We start from the raw sequence: 20,472 nt of genomic DNA, 5'->3' as shown, positions 1-20,472 counted from the left end.
CTGTCCGGCTCCCGGACTTCACCCCAATTTTTGAAGCGGAGTTTCTGGCGGTGGTACTCGCTTTACGGAAATTAGACTCCTCTTTTTCTAAAGTGGCTGTAATTTCCGACTCTCTCTCCTTGTGTTCATCTCTCTCTTCGTCGGTGGATTCTGCAATAGTAAAAACCTTTGTCTCCCTGATCCCCAGACATTTGAAAATTGTACATATGGTATGGGTACCAGGCCACAGCAATGTGACTTTAAATGAATATGCTGACAATTTGGCAAAAGAGTCCCTTAATGGCCCCGTATTATCTATCCTTCCGGCGACCGCGTACATCACCGCAGCGAGGTTTCGGAGAAACGTTCTATTAAATATGAAAAATGGACATCTTTTGAGATCTGATGACTACCTGCATCTAAATTATTCTTGGAATAGAAAATTATGTCATTCACGGCAACTTGAGATTTCACTAACAAGGCTGCGATGCCGTATCCCACCTTTAAATTTCTATCTTTACAGGTCTGATTTGGCACTGTCTGTCTGTCTGCGCATTTTGCGGTGAACAAGAAACACTAGATCACTTTTTATTGTTTTGCCGCCGCTTTACTACGCTGAGAAAGCAGTTGATGGAAAGGCCATTGCAACAGCTTGGCCTTAGTTTAAGCAGCCCGACATTGTTATCATTTGGCGCCACCATCCTTGGGTACAGTCATAGGTCTGTTTTTACCGCCATGCAAAATTTTTTACTGGACTCAAATCGTTTGCCTTGCTAAATATTTAAACATCACTTGTTCTACAATTGTAGTGTCAACCTCCCGTGAGTGTTACCACTTTTCATTTTATATTTCACTTATTTCCCGTTTTGTTTCCTTTCCTCTACCCCTCAAATATATATTTTTTATGCAAGTATATTAAAAAATATTCTTTGCTACCCAATTCTTGGCCGATCCCCCTCTGTGGGTATGTGCCATAAGTTATTTGGACAACAACAACAACAACAAGAACGGTCCTATGGACCGAGACAGGCAGCACCACGTCATCGGTTCGCCCAGCCGACTTGCCAGCACGGCTACCAGAGCTCCCTCAATAAACAGAGGTGGCCTGCACTCAACTGGCCGCCTTCTTCATCCGGCTGCCTGAGCGTGCACTACACTTTAAGGTACGAGACCACTTTAGAAACTTGTTATTCTGAAAAAGGTTTTCAAATATTATTTCTTAAAATTACATAATAATTTATAATGACTGCAAAAATTATTTTAAGTAAATCCGTTCGAAAGATAGTGCCAAATTATTAAACCCTTGTATATATTGCAAAGGCGAAACTAACAGTTGATATTTTCGCGTATCTAATGATAGCTCCCCTTTTATTGCAATGATTGTTTTGGTTCCTAACATTTCAATTTACAAACACAAAAAAAAAAATATTTCTAAACATATATGTATATTTTTGTTCGCTTTTAACGATAAAAACGCCTACAAGAAGAACGCATGATATTTTGACCATGTGTGCACTAGAGCGTTCCCGTTAGAATTGAACCTGTAAGCTAATTTTGTTTTCAAAATTTTATTTCATCCACTTACACTATCGTTTCCAATTGACCGACAAAAAATATGCCTTTAATTGCAACTGTTCCAATGATATCGAAATTTGCAATCCCCTCTTGGTTTTGTTAGACCGAAACAAACAGTTTCGGTTAAGCGGCACGACTTAAAGGAACCGAAGACAACACTACGATCGAGGATCTGAGTTAAAAATGGATGATTTTATTCCTCGTGGACATTGCTATATGATGAAATATGTAGATATATCAGTTTTTTTTTGAAACTCACTTCCCTGTCATTTCGGCTCACGCGAGCATTCATAGTTTTTTTTTTACAGAGCAGACATTTTTTATGAAATTGTGCGCACTTATTCTTCGTATTGCCGCGAACAATTCGAATCTTTATTTGTTGTCTTTCCACAGCCGCCAACGTGCGGGCTTATTGCTGTGATTGCAGCGCACGGACCGATTTGATCCTCTTCGTTCGTAAGCGTGGTCGCATGACGCAGGTTTACAGTTTTTGTTTTGTCGCACAATATGCGCCGAGATGCATTGCAATGATTCCAGATACTTAATAAATCATTATGTCTGAATTATGCTGGGAACAAATTTAAATTAAACCTGTTGAAACTGCTAGAATTGATCGACAGTTCCACTGGATTGCTTTAAATCCCCTTATGATTGCAAAATACGGGCAGCCGCAGCTGCTTGTCCCAAAATATTCTCCTTTGGCTCAGAGCCAAGCTGATGCTTCTTCGATTTTTGCTGGAATCGCGGAGAAGACAGGTTAGACATGGGATACCCACGCCTTTTTAGAATTCAGTTATCTGACTTCACCACGTATGCATCATTAACGATTCTACCTTTACATGGAGGCGTAGCCAAGTTAGAAGGAGAAACAACATTAGTTCTTTCCTAAGGCAAATACATTTCAGATGGTATGTTTAACATGATAGACGCTGCTGCTGTTTGCAAGCCAATTACAACGTCAGGTTTGTCCCAGTCCCAGTCTTCGCGCTTCCACCTCGTCCTTGTCTTCTTCGTGCGTAGCGCAGCGTAATTGGCGCTACAGTTTATACACAAATTTCACTTTGGTACTGAATATTGTTACATTATGCGTCTGCAATATTTCAGTTCACAAAGTGGTCCCGCGGGCTTCATTTATGTAATCAACACACACACACACACACACACACACACACACACACACACACACACACACACACACACACACACACACACACACACACACACACACACACACACACACACACACACACACACACACACACACACACACACACACACACACACACACACACGCACGCACGCACGCACGCACGCACGCACGCACGCACGCACGCACGCACACACACACACACACACACACACACACACACACATATATGAAGGGGAAATGAGGATGCTGGTTATCATACATGAAGGAAAGAAGCCAACAGTCGGCGAGGGCAAGGAAAGCATTGGGAATTGTACTTTTGCTTTAGTTTGTTACTTCGGTAATCACGTAAATTAGTAATTATTCTTTTTAGGGGAAATATAAGTAGACACAATCAAGAAGAAAAACAATGTGCCGACGGTGGGAACCGAATCCACGACCTCCGAATATTGCGTCTGGTGCTCTGGCTATGATACACGAAGGAAAGAAGCCAACAGTCGGCGAGGCCAAGGGAAGCATTGGGGATTGTACTTTGTTTTCGTCTTTACTTCGGTAATCACGTAAATTACTAATTAATCTGCTTAGTTGAAAGATAAGTAAACACAAATTAGAAGTAAAAACAACGTGCCGACGGTGGGTACCGAACCCACGACCTCCGAATATCGCACCAGTGTTTTTTGCCTGGAAGAAGGACGGAACATGACGACTTGGTGTTGATTGCCGTCGTCTGATCGATGTGGCTAGAGAATATGTGCGCCTCTTCTTTGCTATTGATTGTCTTGTAGCTTCCTGCTTAATTTCTTTGATCTAAGAACGGGGTATTGGCGAATAGATGCTCATATTGCAGACAGAGAAAAAATCGTTACACTTTACGGCTTTTATGAGTTTAATGTCATGGAATTCTCCCTGTGCAATGCGCCCAACACTTTTGAAAGATTTATTGTCCCTGCTCCATAGCCGGATTTAGTTCAACTCCAAAGAAGTGACTCTGGGTTGCGCCAAGTGTTAGTTATTGTGCGCTTCTAAGAAAGACCTTTCCAAAGAGGGTGTCAGACTCACTCTTGCTCGACTGTAGCTGTCGATTCGTTTAAGCCAGCTTGATTATCATGAACAACAGCGCAGTCTATTTGACCTTATAACCTTTCACTAAGGCCGCTTTATGATTCGTTTTTCGCACATCGCATGCCTTGCGATAGGCCTCCTTCTCCAGGCTGTGGTTTTCGAGTAGACCCCAAAGAGAGACCCCGAGCGAAGAACAGGAGAACATATTTGCCTAAGCGAATTGCTCTTTAAGAAAGTTGGAGCGCCTTTATATTGGCAGGGACCGACAATGACTAGCCATCATCTTCAATGCGCAGGATTTCCGCTCATATCTCTGCGGACGCCCATTCACCATCGTCAGCGGCCACCATGCCTTCTGGCTAGTTAAAACCCATGTCCCATACAGTAGCATGATACACCATGCAGCAGAATAGGCGACGACACACAGGAGAGGCACACAATACACACGTACACATAAACAAGGACAATGCTGCTGTATGTGTGTATTGTGCGCCTCTCCTGTGTGTCGTTGCCTATTCTGCTGCGTGGTGCATCATGTCGTCTGACTAACTAGCTCGACTTTTAACGGTAGAACCATACAGTAGCATCGCTCGATGGACTCTCCAGCTACGAGAGTATGACTTCACCGCCATATACAAGACTGCTCGACGGCACACTGACGCCGACTCTCTGCCAATTAAGGTCCAGTAAACCAGCTGCAAAGCACTACAGTATATTCCCTCATTTTTTGTATCAACTTCGAATGCGCAATACCGTGCGCACCTTTAATCCCTGCAAACTCTATATAGACATCGGCGAAATCTGTGAAGGGAAGCTCTAGAGCTGGTGCACTAAATCTAATCTTCTATGCGTCATCGATTCCTCCTGGTTTGTCCGAAGAACACGCCCATTCTTCAGACGATGCATGGCAATGGGAACCGTTCTGTTGCGGTTTGCATTGATTACCTTACTTGGCATTTAAGGCAGAAACCTCATCTACCACGTAACACGTGCCCTATTTATGCTCCGCGTAAAGTATTCTTCAATGAATATCCGCAAGCTTTCATTAGTGTCCGTAGTAGTTGGTCCAGCACAAAGTTTGGGGAGAAGTACCTTCCTTATTACATGCGCGTCATAATTTCGCCAATTGACGAGTTGCCGTTGAAACACGAACGGTCTAACCATACGCACGAATCGAGCGATCCCCCGCACGCTGTCATTGCAGGATGATGTAGATCTTAATAACTGAGGCATCGCCCTGCAGGTGATACCTTAAGCTCTCAAAAACGCACATCATGGAAGTACTGGCTTCATCCTTTCTCCCTACTCTACGTCCGTCCATCGCAGTACATCCTAATTATTATGCTTGAATTTTTTTGCACAGACTCATAAATGTTGCTTTTTAGCTGAGATTGCCTTGCCGAAGAAACCTGCCGTCATTGTCGCTTTGCGTGCTTGTTGTCGCTTTAAACTGCGCTACGACCGCCCCAACCGAAACTTCACTTAACGCACTGTTGTTAGATGTTGCTGCGGCGGTGTAACAAAAATGGGGTTTGTGCCTGAAGCGTCTGTGTCACAACAATGAGCCTTACGGCATACTTGAAACAATAAAATGTGGTAGAGGCGGCTCGTACTAGTTTCCCTTAGTACAGATAGTAAACCATTACTTGCAAAATAGTACTGCAAAGATGCACACGCAGTGCATGATGTAGGCGCGTGGTGCACAAAGGCAGAGCGGCCGCCAATTATTTGAAGCATGCTGTAATGTCGAATATATAAAATTGGGTTTATTTTGTTCGTAATATATGACATATTAAGAAATAGAAGAGAATGCTTTGTTTGGAACTGCAGTTATTTTTTTCTATATTACAGAGCATTTGTTGAGTTGAAAGGTCGGAAGGAAATCAACTGGGGCACTTGAAATGCATTCCTGTTTTCCCAATGGTACATGCGAGGATCTATGATGCATTCTCCTGATACGCAGATCTGGAAGGAAATGATAAAAAAATGCGGTAGGCAGATTGTAAGACAGAAATATTCAGAAATATATTGGTGAAATAAGTTTTTCCGTACATTTGTATCTCATGGCTGTGCATTAATTATTGAAAGTTACCGTTGATCTTAGCTGCTTAAGGTTTCATGTCCAGCCTTTATTATAAATATAATATACAACCTTCATGAATGACTCTTGAGCCATAATGTGAGGACTGTTCATCGGCAATGCTTCAACTTTTTTGATGCCAAGAACAACGGTCGTCATGTTTCAGAAGCTTTCGAGTTTCAGAAGTACCCCCAATGCAGGGCTTCGAAGCAAACCGGCTGGACTATTATATGCAGATTTTTTGCATAGGCTGCACAGCGTGGCAGACTAAATTAATCAATATAAACCTCTCGACATGCTTCAGTGATGCTTGCTCAATAGAATAGGAAACAGTCGTCTGAAAATTCGCGCAGAAGGCGACAAGCAGAGTCTCGACTGTTAACGAGGGAAACAAGAAAAATCAAATATTTAATGTGCTTGAGGCATATGCAAGTTTTGTAGGCCAGAAAGTCAGGTTTCACATCTGTCCCTGCTTGAGTTCGAGACGTCCAAGTAGACCTACGCAAACAAATGCGAGGTCGGTGAGTGGCGGCCTTAGCGGTAGCGCAGTAATAAATCTTGCAGTCGTCTTAGAAGGTAACTGCCTACAAAATACCATCTGTCGGAGGCAAAACAACAGACAAACATCGCCAAAATCAGCAAATTATGTCTCTAACCTTTTGCTAAATACCGCCTGTAAACTCGGACAAAGGTAATCGAAATCAGACAATGCAGTTTCCGCAATAGCTACCTCTGGTAAATACTAGCAAGCAAAGCTGATGCAATCATTGAGTTTTTTTAAATGAAACTGAAGACTTTGCAATGTTGAATATTTCGTTATTTTGAAGTCCTAAAATGTCCGCACCACTGTTTCAGACTTTAGGAACAAGATTTACGGTTAAAGTTCGCATTGTGTTCAGCCTTAGCTTGTGACAGAACGGTAACACATCTTCATGAATTATTCATTGAAGTAGGATGAACAGTTGGGCGAATTGGCAGTAGTGTATAGTGGGTGGCATAGCGCGAAGAGACGAAGGACCAAAAAGGGAAACATAACAAAGGAGCGCCAGAACGGTAACACATCTTCATGAATTACTCATTGAAGTAGGATGGACAGTTGGGCGAGTTGGTAATAGTTCATAGTGGGTGCAGTACAGCGCGAAAAGAGGAAGGACCAAGAAGAGAAACATAACAGACGAGCGCTGACAAGCAACTAAATGTTTATTAAGAAGAAAACGGATTCTTATAAAAAAAGATCACATAACGTTAAAAAGAATGAAACCTTTGGACAGTCAAAGTCAGAGGAGTGAGCAGTCGTCTGTTGTGTTTTTTTTCTTTGGCCTTCGTGTCTTTCGCGCTGTATCATCCCCTATGCATTACTCAGCTGTATTTGTACCGGTTGAGAATGGAGTACATTTAGACGCCGACGTTACCTTACCTGCTGATCACCGCATTTCGTTCCATCCGGTGCGACAGTATCGATGGCTGGTTTGTAGAGGAGCGTGGTATTGGAGCAGCAAAATCGGCATTGTCCTAAATGCGCAGTAATCCTTTGTTCTTTCTGAAATAACGAAAGGAACAAAAGTACAAACAAATATTCCAAGTTGTATGTGTTTATCTGATTTTGCGCGCGCTCAGCCTTCTAGGACCTTTGGAATACGAGTTAGATATGTTGCCCCTACACCATCAATCGTGGTCGAAATTTCCGGAGTCCTCCACTACGGCGTCTCTCATAGCCTAAGTCGCTTTGGGACATTAAACTTCACAAACCAACCAACCCATAGTAATAGAGCAACAATGACCTTAAGGGAGTCGGCGAATGGAAGCCACTATACCGCTGTCGCGTCGTACTTTTATTGGCGGAGATGAAGTGCCCCTCAGTTTTCGTGCTCTTGCTTAATATTTTAGGGTGTAAAGAACATTACTTAGGTGAAGATTTCGGCCTAAGCCAGTTTACATTTGAAGATGTACTGCACATCTTGAAGAGACCTATATACACCGTTTAGAGGAGGCCCTTGAATAACCCTCGCGACAAAACTAGCGCAGTGTTTGTGATCAAATGTCGCATCAAATAAATATACACTGATGTTAATTCATTTTAACATTAGGTTACTGTAGTGTACTCGCTTTGCTAGGAGAAACTGGATTGGAAGAATGCAGTCTCCGCGGCGATGAGAGGTCGCAAAACACGTCTTCCACTAACAGTGCAATCTCAGGACTAGGAGGCGTTGACGCTAATTTACGTCGCTGGCGAGGGAAACTACCTGACGGTGTACGAAACCTGGAACGCCTCGCTGCCCTGAGATGATCATAAAAGAACACGAAAACGTGACATGAGCACAGGGGCTCTGTATAAATTGGGCGATCGCTGAACACCTTACGCGTTGTCATATTGCTAGTTACTTTTCGTCTGTACGCTTGACAAAGGTTTCTCATTGCTGCTTTTTTTAAATGTTCAGGAATACAACTGTGGTTTTAAATACCGTCTTGATGAAATGGATTTATATTCCCTGCGGGCCCTGTTGCTATGCCTACCTCGGCTTGGTACGAATTTGGCTTGGTTTTGAAGGCTAATGAATTTGAACCAATTCACTCAACGAATATTTTGATTCAAATTATTTCGCATTTGAAAATGCAAGATGTGGAAAATGGTAGCGCCTTTCTAAAGAAAGAATTTTCCATAATAAAGTTCGATAAATGAGAAACTTGTTGAAAAGAAGGGTGCAGAGAACTTTGGGAAGACCGCTATTTCCTGTTAAATCAAGTTTGTTTTAGTTGTGCCCAACTCCCGGAGCTTCACGCAGATGAATATGTGTTCGGAAAATAACTCTAATTCCCGTGCTTTCCTCCTACTCTCAAGTCGTAAAAAGCGGATAATAATAATAGCGAGGAATCTTTGCGAAATGACAGCTTTCAGTCAGGAATGTGAATTCATGGTTCAAACGGCATAGACACTGGAAGATCAGAATGGAGGTGCAGGGTGTGCTAGTGGGCTACGAATGGATATAAGCGAGCTGATAGCTTGCAGTTGGTTGAACTTCTGTGGAAGCACATCGAACAGCATGGACAGCTTGAGTCACGTCATACCTTCCCCGAACAAACGATATTGTAATCATGCCATTAATAATTCACTCTGAAAGCCTAATCCGTATAAAATTCGCTATTGCCTTTACTTGTCTCGCTGACAATCCTTGTTTTGAGTCGGTATCTTAAGCATGATACTAGGAGGAGGAAGAAGTAAAGAAAGGAGGAGGAAAGGCAGGGAGGTTAACCGGAAGCAGAAACCGGCTTGCTACCCTGCACTGGGGGAAAGGGGTGAGTTGATATAAAAGTTGTGGGTAAGAGAGGGGTGGGTGAAGTCAGTATAGTCACATCACAGCCATATCACGTCACATCACATCACATCACGTCATGGTCATATTACGCCAAATCACATCACATCACATCACATCACATCACATCACATCACATCACATCACATCACATCACATCACATCACATCGCCGGCTTCGACTAGGCTTGTGGTTTTCATGAAGCGGAGCAGTGCTTGGAAGCCTTCACCGGTGACGATCGCTGCGGCTAGTGGCCTAGAATTTCAAGGCAGTAATGGGGATGAACATTAGCCTGACTAACGTTCGCTACGTGAGGAAAGCCTCTCTCTCATATTGTTCTATATACCGTAGTCGTTTGCAAGCTGGGGCTACCTTATTCTTCAAATTTCTTAATTTCATTCTCGAACCTAATCCTCTGCTGTGCTCTAGTAATCTTACCATCTCTGGCAATACAGCCTGCTGCCCTTAACGACAATAGATTATTTTGTTTCGGCATTAAATGTCCGGTCCGTACCTATTTTTTTTGTTGAATAGAATATATTGGCTTCGGAGGCATTAAAAATAATGTCACGTGGGATGACAATGCCACAGGAAACAAACGAAGCGACAGTTGTATCCCTGACAGTAGCTTTTATTGAGATGACGTGCCTGCAAGGAACTAAGCCAGGTACATTTTGTGGTAGTAAGGGTTAAGGCCTTTGGGGCCTGCTTTATCTAATAAATGGGGTGCGTGAATCGAAGCCCGCCCTATCATCGGGATGGGCCTGGATCCGAAGAGCTACACTCGTCTATCGGCCGAAGAACTAAGGCTGCGCTTGGGGAGTTGTGATTCGAGCGCAATATTCGCAAGTCATTGTAATGAAAAGTTTAGTTTTGTGACCGGAAGAAATGCCATTAACGTAGCATGAATTGACAAATACAGTGGTTACCTCCTGTTGAAGGAAACAGTTGGTATGGGGGACCTTATGACTCGAAACACTGCAAGAACTACGAAGGCGAGCCCGATGAAGTATTTAGAATCAAGTATTGAGTATGTTCAAAACAAAGTCAACCGAGTTATAATGTGGCTACTCCTGGACAACATTTTGCGATTCATATATGTGTTACAGTATATTTGCTCCCGGAAGAAAACCCCATGAATGTCACCGTAGCAAAATGGTTTGGGAAAAAAACTTAATTTAATGTATTTTGAAGTATTCCGGCAGTAGCAGGTACAAGTAACGCTAACTGGCTTTCAAATTTACCATGTCATGGAAGTCGGCCACACAGTTGTAGTTTTGTTAACTCCAATGCACCTACTTGAAAACATTTGGTGGTTACGATTTATCTGCGTGCATGGGAAGAATGGTGTTGGCAATCAACGCGTTAGTCTGGTTCTGTATTCATAATTCGATGTAGTGGGAAAGAAGGCAACGAGCTCTAACATGGACTTTAAGATGCAGTAGTAGAACATGTATCAAAATTTTGAAGTCTGACCCAATAACATTCGTTGAAAATAGGTTTTACAGAGTGAAATATTGCTGTTTTACAATCGTCCAATGTATTCGGCCCATTCACCGTGAATCCATGAAGAAAATTGAAAATTTCAGCAAATATAAGGAGTAGTATAAATGTAGAACTTGGAGAAAAGTGGCCGGAACTTACGGAACAATCCTGAATGAGTGGATTTTTACTGTAGTAGCCTCTGCAGTACTCCCGGGTCTGGAACATTTCAGATGGTAACTTCTTGCTCTGCGGCTTTGTTTCGGTCTTGTTGAGGCAGGTAGCGATTGTTTTTCTAAAAAAAAAAAAGACATTTTTATTTCTTGCGCATTTCAAAATATAACCTTCGGAAATATTGTTGCCTCTATTAATGAGTATTCTAAGAAGCAGTAATTCAATAAAACTGTCTATATAAAATGATGTCGCCTAAATAAGAGTACATAAATATCCTGTATAAAGCTCGTCAGCTTGTATTTGGCGTTTGATGACCTTAGTTGTCTATGTGCCAAAAAATCAAAACAGCACAACGCGTTTGCGCAAAACAATATTCCATTAAGAGGCAGAAGCTGAAATATCTGCCGATGTCGGAAATCGTACCTTTTACTCGTAATATTGGCAAGCATATCTCGCTGACTGCACACAGACAAGTTGTAGTGCTTTCCAGATGCGTTGTACGCAGATAGTAAATACCCGTCTTCCTTCATGCAGCCTACTTCAGTCCTGTTCACGTCCCATGTCGCTCCAAGCCTGCACAATAAAAAGACATTTAGGTACTCGCGTACATTTTAGCGGTGCACAATAACGTTGTGTGATTCCCTGTGTACGGATATGCCCGATACGAAAGTTTGCGAGCACATCCTTGCCTGGCCAACCGACGTAGAACATTTGAGACATAGTGTATTAAGAAAGCACAAGGCTGTGATCATTAATAGTGTTGAACGTTGAGCCAGTTGGTCACAGATTTCTTGGAAGATGGAAGCAGAGCAAGTGACAACACAAAACATAACAAGCACACACAAATACAGGGCCAACGCTGTACTTACAACTATATTGACAAGAACCCGCACTTCTTCTCTCTTCACCTCACGTCTTCAGCCAACGTCTTCCTTATCTTTACCGTCCTGCTGATATGCGTAGAAAATCTAATTCCTTTTTCAACAATACCACTGAAGGCACACCGACACATTGGTCCCCCGAGTGCCTACTCTTCTCTGCTGCCTTCTTCCAAGAAAAGAGCTGTGATCATCTTCAGTGTCGATTTTTATTGTTTAAAAAAATATAAACTTTCATTACAAAATTTTGCACGGGGGGTATTTCGAAGAGAGTTTTGCACAGAAATCTGATCCACGTAGATGGCTATGCAGCGGAGGTGCTCTCTGTTTCAAAAGGCTGACGTTTAGCTAACCGCCTTGGCGTGGACAAATTCTGGCGGTGGAAGTCGGGTTCTAAAATAGCCCAACAAACAATATAAAAACGTTTGTGGATTTTACTTCGTTGCTTGCTTTGGAAACGACTACCTTACGGTGTTGTGCAAAAATCAGCATGAGAAACGGCAGGCTAAAGAGAAGTTCGTCGCTGTGAACGTCTTTGTATCAGAAAATATTCTTTTGAACAAGACATCGGAAGAGTAAACGCGTGTGTACGTACATTAAGGCAATCTTCTGAGCCAGCGAAGAAGAGCCAGTGTAAGCAACAGCGTTATCTCTCACAACCACGACGTTGTCTTTTGTGCAAGCTCCAGATTCATACGCGTATCCTGAAAAAAAAAAGTTAGTGTAAATAATTTGTACATGACAATATATAAAAAATGGCTGCCAAAATTGTCAATGCGGAAGTTCATGCACTGCCACACTCCAGGTATCTTTGAGGAATTTAATAAAAAAAAAAATATTCTACCGTATTTGTTTAACTTTAGGACACAAAAAGTATGTTTTCACGCGCCCATGTATGTAGAGGTCGATGTAACTCAAGGGAGCAAGTTATTCTGTTATAACGGCAATCTCACATTCCCTATCGGGCGTAAATAAACAGTACTTGTCAACGGGAATAAATATGTCGACAAGTTTATTGTATGGAAAGGAAGATTGGTGCTCCGGAAAGTTGAGTATCTGACCAGCTAGACCGCACTATAGCGAAGTGGAGGAGGAGATAAAAGAGGGTAGGTAAAGCTCACTAGCGTTTTCTGCGACGCTACACAAATCGCAGGGGCCAAGTTCACGTCAGTGCTCCGTTTACTTTTGTTAGCAACTGTACGTGTCTATGCGTAAGTTCTGAATTTGACTAACGTACAGTTACTTTATGAATGGTAATTTTGCTCTTGCAGCTTGTGGTCCTAAGGTCAGGAAGAGGAGCTGCACAGCCTGCTAAAATTCTGTTCAGTTGCCAGAGCACATATCTCGACTTCTAGGGTTTTCCTTTTCAACAAGACAACAGTACAAAGAATGATGCAATTTGTTTTATGGCTCTCAATCTATTAAGCTTCCTGGAGGAGTAACTGCGTATCCTGACACCAATAAATGCAGTTGACAAGACATTGCGAACTAAGCAGTCCGCATTTCGCGAAGCAAAGCAAGCATACATGTCTGAAAGAGCTTCAAAATCCTCGGCTTAGCTACTGACCTCATCGAGAAAATCAACCAGACAGTGGATGAATCAAAACATTGAATACAATTGCTGCCGATTACAGGCATCGCTATTCGAATAAAAAGACAACTTAAACAACGTAACTCAAGACGAGGTCTTCCGCTACCTTTGCGAGAGACAGAGTATCATTCTCGGATGTTATATTACGGATGGCAGAGTTAGGTTATGCTGGTATTCGCTTGCTGCTCGTATTGAAATTACGTATTGAGCGTGTTCTCTCATTTATTATGCACATCTGCGAGAGGTATAAACATGGAGGTGTCCGCAGTATTTGTAGTGACCGGACGTGTATCGCGATGAGATAAGTGGATCCCTTTAACATTTTTTAGTTTCGAAGTTACGCTTATCTAGAAAAAATGGTTTTGTAACAGCTGTATGGATCAATATCAAGAATCGCGTCACACGGAGACCCGACTGCCATATCATAAAACTTGACAGACGTCATAGGTTGTAAGATCAAATCACCGAAATAGAACTATCCCGAGATTCGGAGGGGTTAAAATTTACATTATTCTAAATGCAGTGCAGGGAGTGATGCTCTAAGCCAAATTCACAAAGCTAGAAGAATTGCCGTGGGGTTCTGTTAAATATTTTTTGCTTGCTACCAGCAACCATCGGGCAACGACTCATCCCAAAAAGGAGTTTTACAAATGGCACTTTACGAATTCTCTACATAACAGCATCAAAATGAGTGCGGCACTGTAGTTCTGATTAGGAGAATAAAGTAATCGTTGTTATGAACGCAAAAAGTACATGAGCTGACTGCATAGGTTACGTAACATATGGGAACAGAAACGTGCTCGTATGAAGGGAAAGAAAGCTTTAGGGCAGCACTGGGGAAGTGGCCACAGTGTTTTACAGAGGACGTGAGTGGGTCCCTGGCGTCGCAACCCCGCGGAATAACTGTTACATTACATTAAAGTTCAAAGCACGCACTGGTTTCATGCCGGCGACGCATGGGTTGTGCAAAGGACAGTTTTTATAACAGTAATGAGAGAACACTTCGAGACATTATCCTAGTGCGATTTCTGTCTTGCATTATTTTACCAGTAAAGGCACACCATTTCTAATAGTTTGGCATTTAATAAAACACTGATAGTTTAGACGTTATTATCAGCAATATAAACGACGAAAATAAATTAAATACTAGAATGATTCCCGGACTCACCCACGGAAGTGCTTGTGTCGTCATATTCTGATATCATAGTCCGACTGAAAAATACACACGGTTAATAAGGCTCAAAGCGAATAACTGAACCTCCGGCTTACTTTGAGATATAGACGAATATATCCACATTGGAGTGAGTAGGACCGTGATTCTGAATGAATCGCTGGAACATGTACAGTGTGGATACTGTCAAAGAGTCTCCTTGCAAAACTCTGATGTCCGTGGTTTCCTGGAAGTGAAAAGCACGAACGTTAGGGTGCAGGTGGGGAAATAATGGGAATGGCAGAGATTATACAGGTAAGAGACACTCACATGGTGTGATAACAGTTTAGAGCCCACAAATATTAATTTGACGGAGCCGTTTTCAAGAGGTTTGAATCGGAGTTCGGCCTGTAAGAAGAGTATTCAGAGAGTGTAAGGCGGGAAAAATTTGTTCAGCTCGCCAAAGCTTGCATTGAGAGCGTTATGGGATGAATGCACAAATACCCACAGAAGTTACCGTAGTCTTTAGGAGTTATTAATCGTGGAACATGTCATGCATTTTGCCCATTACTTCGTTAAATAGCTGACTTAGGCAGGAGATAGCCAAAAGAGAAATTCTGGCATTGCGCTGGGTAGAGTGAGATGATTGCTGAGAATTCGTTTTTTTTGACGAGGATGGCTTTACATCTGTTTCCGTACTCATAAATATAATGAGCAATATTGTGAAAATGACTGTGGCTGCAAACATTAATTTATTTGCGGCTTGGATAACATGTTTTGAGAAATTATCCTAAAAGAGGAGTAATGAGGGAATAACGACCATGCGGCATGGTTTAAAGCATCATCAAGCAAGATTTTACATTTTTAGTCGTTTGTGCAACAAATTAGATGTGGTTTTTGCAGACAAATCTCTCGAAACATTGCAAAAAGGGAGTGCGGTGACAACATAGAGTTCGGAGTGAATATATTAAGGATACGTACACTGTTTAAAAGTGCTTTGAGGTAGCTCTCAACTTCTTTGCAGTCTCCTTGATCTCGAAGATAGGCCTCCATTTCGTAATCAAGGTCGTAATAAAAGAACACATTAGCTGAAATGTTTACCCCTGCAAAAAGGATCCGAAACTGTTTACTCGACGGTTGTGCAATGCTGACACGAGCAACTTAAGCAGTGTACCACGTTCCGTGGAGGTGATATTTAAAGGCAACGTTACTGTTATTCGGCACTACTGCAACGGGCTGTAGTAACTGAACTGGTACTAATCAGATGCCAAATTTGTATACCTTTTTTACCGAACATGTAAGGGAAGGGGGGGGGGGGGTGAGGTTGGTGCAAAATTCCACACTTCAAAATCGGCTTTTTGGTTCATTATGCATTATTCATTCCATATTACGTCTGTAACAAAAACGCACAAAAAGGGGGCAGATACTATACAACAGACATTTCATGCTTTTCAGTTAAGTTTCTTAAAGTGGGAGATTATCCAGCTAAAAAGTCGCTGAAAGTACTTTCTCTTACGAAATAAATGACACGGATCTCAAAAATAGCCCTACGAACGTGGACATGGTTGCAAATTATTGTGGCCCTTTCCTTAATCCTGCGACATTTTGAGGCTGCTGATGAATGAAGAGCTGAGCTAGAATTGTCACACAAAAGTGTAAACTGCTTGAGGTGAGCTGCTGACTCAAGGCGCAAACTAAAATGTATTCCAGTTAAACCATTTCTACAGCGCACTGATGTCAGCAGCCAGATGTTCTATCTTTTTCCCTTTATTGCTGACCCTGTCGCTTGCGTCACAGCGCTTCGGCTTCATTAGCGCTTTATTGCTGATCCGGGCAGAATTTTCTGCCACTTCTACGAGATCATTGAAACGGTAACCTGTCACTGTTCGCTTTTTAGGCTAACTTTGTGTTGCATTAAAATTCTTATTTTGAACACACAGACAGAGCACAGAGAACAGAAATGACAACAACACAGGCGCTGAACCTGTTTGCTTGAAACTTGCCTAGAAGACAGCGTAGCTAGACCGATAAGAAAATACATTGACGGCCACGTTTTTGTGAAACTGCAATGTCTTCCTAAAAAGGAAGGAAAGAAGCCAACAGTCGGCGAGGCCAAGGAAAGCGCTGAGGATGGTACTTTATGTCTTTTTTTTTAATGTTTACTTGGATAATCACAGAAATTAGTAATGTAATCTGTTTATGGGAAAGATAATTAAACACAAAGTAGAAGAAAAAACAACGTGCCGATGGTGGGAACCGAACCCACGATCTCCGAATATCGCGTCCGGTGCTCTTCCAACTGAGCTGAGCTACATCGGCCGCTGTTCCCCCTGCTACTTGCTTGGGTATTTATGTTGTCTGTATACGAACCTTGAGAGTGTTCACCAGCGCCACCCTCAACCATAGCGGCGGACGTGGAACGTCCTTTGTTACCGCCAGCGTCACGTAGAACAGGGCGAGGGCTGTGCTAGAGCCCTCTTACGCTACCTATGACTTCAAGACTGCCAGAACCGAGACCCCCGTAAGCTACAAGCAGATCAATTAAGGGGAAAGGAGGGTGCTCGTTATAATACATGAAGGAAAGAAGCCAACAGTCAGCGAGGCCAAGAAAAGCGTTGAGGATGGTATTTTATGTCTTTTTTTTAATGTTTACTTGGATAATCACAGAAATTAGTAATGTAATCTTTTTAGGGAAAGATAATTAAACACAAAGTAGATGAAAAACCAACGTGTCGATGGTGGGAACCGAACCCACGACCTCCGAATATCGCGTCCGGTGCTCTTCCAACTGAGCTACGTCGGCCGCTGTTCCCCCTGCTACTTGCTTGGGTATTTATGTTGTCTGTATACGAACCTTGAGAGTGTTCACCAGCGCCACCCTCAACCATAGCGGCGGACGTGGAACGTCCTTTGTTACCGCCAGTGTCACGTAGAACGTGATCAAGGGCGAGGGCGAAAGCTGTGCTAGAACCCTATTACGCTACCTATGGCTTCAAGACTGCCAGAACCGAGACCCCCGTAAGGGGCGAGGGCGAAAGCTGTGACGCTGGTGGTAACAAAGCACGTTCCACGTCCACCGCTATGGTTGAGGGTGGCGCTGGTGAAGACTCTCAAGGTTCGTATACAGACAACATAAATACCCAAGCAAGTAGCAGGTGGAACAGCGGCCGATGTAGCTCAGTTGGAAGAGCACCGGACGCGATATTCGGAGGACGTGGGTTCCGTTCCCACCACCGGCACGTTGTTTTTTCTTCTACTTTGTGTTTAATTATCTTTCCCCTAAACAGATTACATTACTAATTTCTGTGATTATCCGAGTAAACAAAAAAATGACATAAAGTACCATCCTCAACGCTTTCCTGCGCCTCGTCGACTTTTGGCTTCTTTCCTTCATGTATTATAACGAGCACCCTCATTTCCCCTTAATTGATCTGCTTGTTCCTAAAAAGGAGCAATACTAAATCAAGTGTGTTTATTAACAAATAATTAGAGTGTTTCACTAGCGCATGTGACACATTTTCGTGTTGACAGAAAATACGTGTGTGTTATATAGAAACCCTATGCGGATTGACGTACCTCTCAACAAACCAATTCCAATACCATCCGGAAAACTTTTGAATTATGTTTTCTGAGTACCTTATCTGTTCGGTTCTTTTCCATAATTTAATGCACCTTTTGAATATGTGTTTTTTTTTCCACTTCACGTGCCTATTCAATACAATAGCCGCTCTAAATTATTTATTTTGCGGAATAAAGACGCCTGATTCTAGTGTATAAAATTGCCTAAATAAATTAACCAAAATTTCAATGTACATGCTATGTCCTGCCCCTAAAACTAAAGAAGCAGCCCACGGAACGCAAAGCTGCAAACTTTCCTCGTATACCGCAAAAATGTCGTGTTTAGTTCAGGTTCCAAGTTTATGCAGGGTTGACCTGTACTCAAACCCTAAGCATTCAATGACACTTTGTCTAATATATTTTAGAGATTAGTTTGAAAAGCCTGTTTCTGCAGACAATCCGGCTTTGCCATTGTTGATAGCGAGAGACTACGGGCATAGCTTTGGGACGTGGTAAACGGTAAGGGATATGGCCTGGTACTGATTGCGATCTGTGTGGTATCACGACACCTGATAAGTGTTTGGACAGAAATCGAACCTTGCAAGACTCTTGGACGAGGCATAGGATTCGTCATTCTTAGGCCGCGAAGACACTTCTGTAAGGGTTGGTAAAGCAGGGCTGTATCGGGTTGTGTTCCACATTAATGAATAGGTTACGGCTGCATATTGATGACTATGCGCGAGATAATACAATCAGATAATAATGGATTAAGTGAGTAGCAAAAGTAATGCATAAGCAAACTAGGGACCGCAAAGAAACCCGGAGAGTGGAGCCAAAAACTCCCCAGAGTCATACTTAAAGGTGGCGCTTAAGCGCGGCATACATCTTTAACATCTATTAATGTATTACAACGACCATATCAAAATTGACTTGGTTTCAATTGACACTTCAAGTTTTAGTTGGAAAATTTCTAGATATGTGCTACAATGATAACGGCCTCTCATATCTGAAGTGTTCGAATTTATCGTTCAGAAATACTGGGTGCAAACTAAGTGGTGAGAGTATACATGTAAAGTAAAACGGCCTAAAAGAAACGAGGACGGGGTTTTCATTTGGCATTTACAGAGCTTTGTTTTCACATTCTACACTCCTTTCTTTATCGCAGGGGTCGTGAGTGTGCGGAAAGTGAACGCATTTTCACGTCTTTGTTGCAAATGAACTTCCTGGTTTAACGTTTTCTAATCAGCTCGCAAAAAAAAACAACAACCTTAAATTGCCGTGCAGTACATTTGGTATGAAATTGAGAAACTCTACGTACAAAAGCAGTGATGCAAAAGCAGGAGTACCTTTTCCAAACGTTACGTGCTCGCTTGCGTTCTTAGTGGTATTTGTGTTCTGTGCGGATACAGCCTTGGTCGTGTTTTGCATTGTTGTGTTTTCCATAGTTGCGTTTTCCATTGTTGCGTTTTCCGCGGTCGCAGTGGTCCACTGCTCTGTGGAAATGAAGTGTAAGCATTCGATGAGGTACACGGACAAAAAGTGGTGACATCAGGATTTGAAGTATCTATATTTGGTGACATTGCTCGAAAAACATTTCCAAAACAAAATCATATTTTTCTTCTCGAAAAAAACTTTTACAGATCTGTACATTACTTGGACAGGACAAAACTACTGTGATTTACTGTTTATACGGCCAAGTTAGAACGAAATTTAGATACCTTGAACATTTTTGCAACGGTTTCATTTTTGCAGACGGAGAAATAATGCAGTTTAGATAATGTTTCCTTTGCTTGCAGCGATGTGTAAATACAAGAAGCAAAGGCATTCTACTAAGAATAATTAAGCTAATATCACAAAAAAGTATACTGAAGAGCTTCACTGGAATACTTCCTGAAATAAATACAGCCCGAACAGAACTTCTCATATATGCAGCTTGTCTGAGTGCTATTTCACCACAACAAAATATTTTTTCAAAAAGTACATTTACCGTCATTCTGGTTCTTAGCCTGGTTCTTGTGCGCTTTCGTCGAGTTTCCGACCACAGGAGCCTCAAGCGACATCTTCTCGGCCTTATCTGTCTCTAATGACTCGGCCTGCAAACCTGCGGAGCATCAGTTATGATAGTGAGCTTTAGATATTTTCGCTAAAAGAAGCGCCAATTTCTTTTACCCATGTGCAGACATGTGCGGAAGAAAACTAACTAAATAAATACGGATTATATATAAATGCTGAAAATATATATGAAGCAACGCGAGTAATGCGGAGATAGCGTTTTCTACATTCGTATGCTAGTCCGCTTTGTGATGGTAGCGCGCCGCAAAAAAGGGCCGTGTAGGTATGCTTTTCCTTGGGTAAATTTGATAATACAGCAAAAGAAACAAAAAATTGACGTTAAATGTGCATAAATGCACATGTAACGCTAGAGCTGGCACAGTGAGAAGGGTAATGACGGCTCCGGAAAGACGAGGAGCTTTCTCGGCAGCGT

The 20,472-nt window shown here is 42.3% G+C and overlaps 1 protein-coding gene across 1 annotated transcript; it reads right to left on the bottom strand.

The window, feature by feature from the left end:
• Positions 1–5,516: 5,516 nt before the first annotated feature.
• LOC146188680 (A disintegrin and metalloproteinase with thrombospondin motifs like) lies at positions 5,517–20,084 on the bottom strand. Its single transcript, XM_084603170.1, has 11 exons — positions 19,975–20,084; positions 19,334–19,480; positions 15,411–15,532; positions 14,760–14,837; positions 14,549–14,676; positions 14,448–14,491; positions 12,284–12,392; positions 11,234–11,383; positions 10,799–10,931; positions 7,261–7,383; positions 5,517–5,728 (listed from the first exon to the last, which is right to left on the bottom strand). Exons 1-11 carry the CDS (start codon positions 20,045–20,047, stop codon positions 5,609–5,611), a joined length of 1,227 nt encoding a protein of 408 aa, XP_084459296.1. The 5' UTR covers positions 20,048–20,084; the 3' UTR covers positions 5,517–5,608.
• Between the last annotated feature and the right edge of the window lie 388 nt (positions 20,085–20,472).

The sequence above is a fragment of the Amblyomma maculatum genome, chromosome 5 (assembly GCF_055883805.1).
Source record: "Amblyomma maculatum isolate TAMU_Amacu chromosome 5, ASM5588380v1, whole genome shotgun sequence".
Lineage (NCBI taxonomy): Eukaryota > Metazoa > Arthropoda > Arachnida > Ixodida > Ixodidae > Amblyomma > Amblyomma maculatum.
This window is presented reverse-complemented; position numbering and strand designations above follow the sequence as displayed.

What these genes read in the sequence shown, in the direction of transcription:
- LOC146188680 (XM_084603170.1), bottom strand. Translation starts at nt 20,047, where the DNA reads ATGTCGCTTGAGGCTCCTGTGGTCGGAAACTCGACGAAAGCGCACAAG. An exon ending in TCAAAGCACTTTTAAACAGT is followed by an intron (nt 14,838 to 15,410) that starts GTACGTATCCTT and finishes CTCTTCTTACAG; the next exon opens with GCCGAACTCCGATTCAAACC. An exon ending in ATATTCGTCTATATCTCAAA is followed by an intron (nt 14,492 to 14,548) that starts GTAAGCCGGAGG and finishes TGTATTTTTCAG; the next exon opens with TCGGACTATGATATCAGAAT.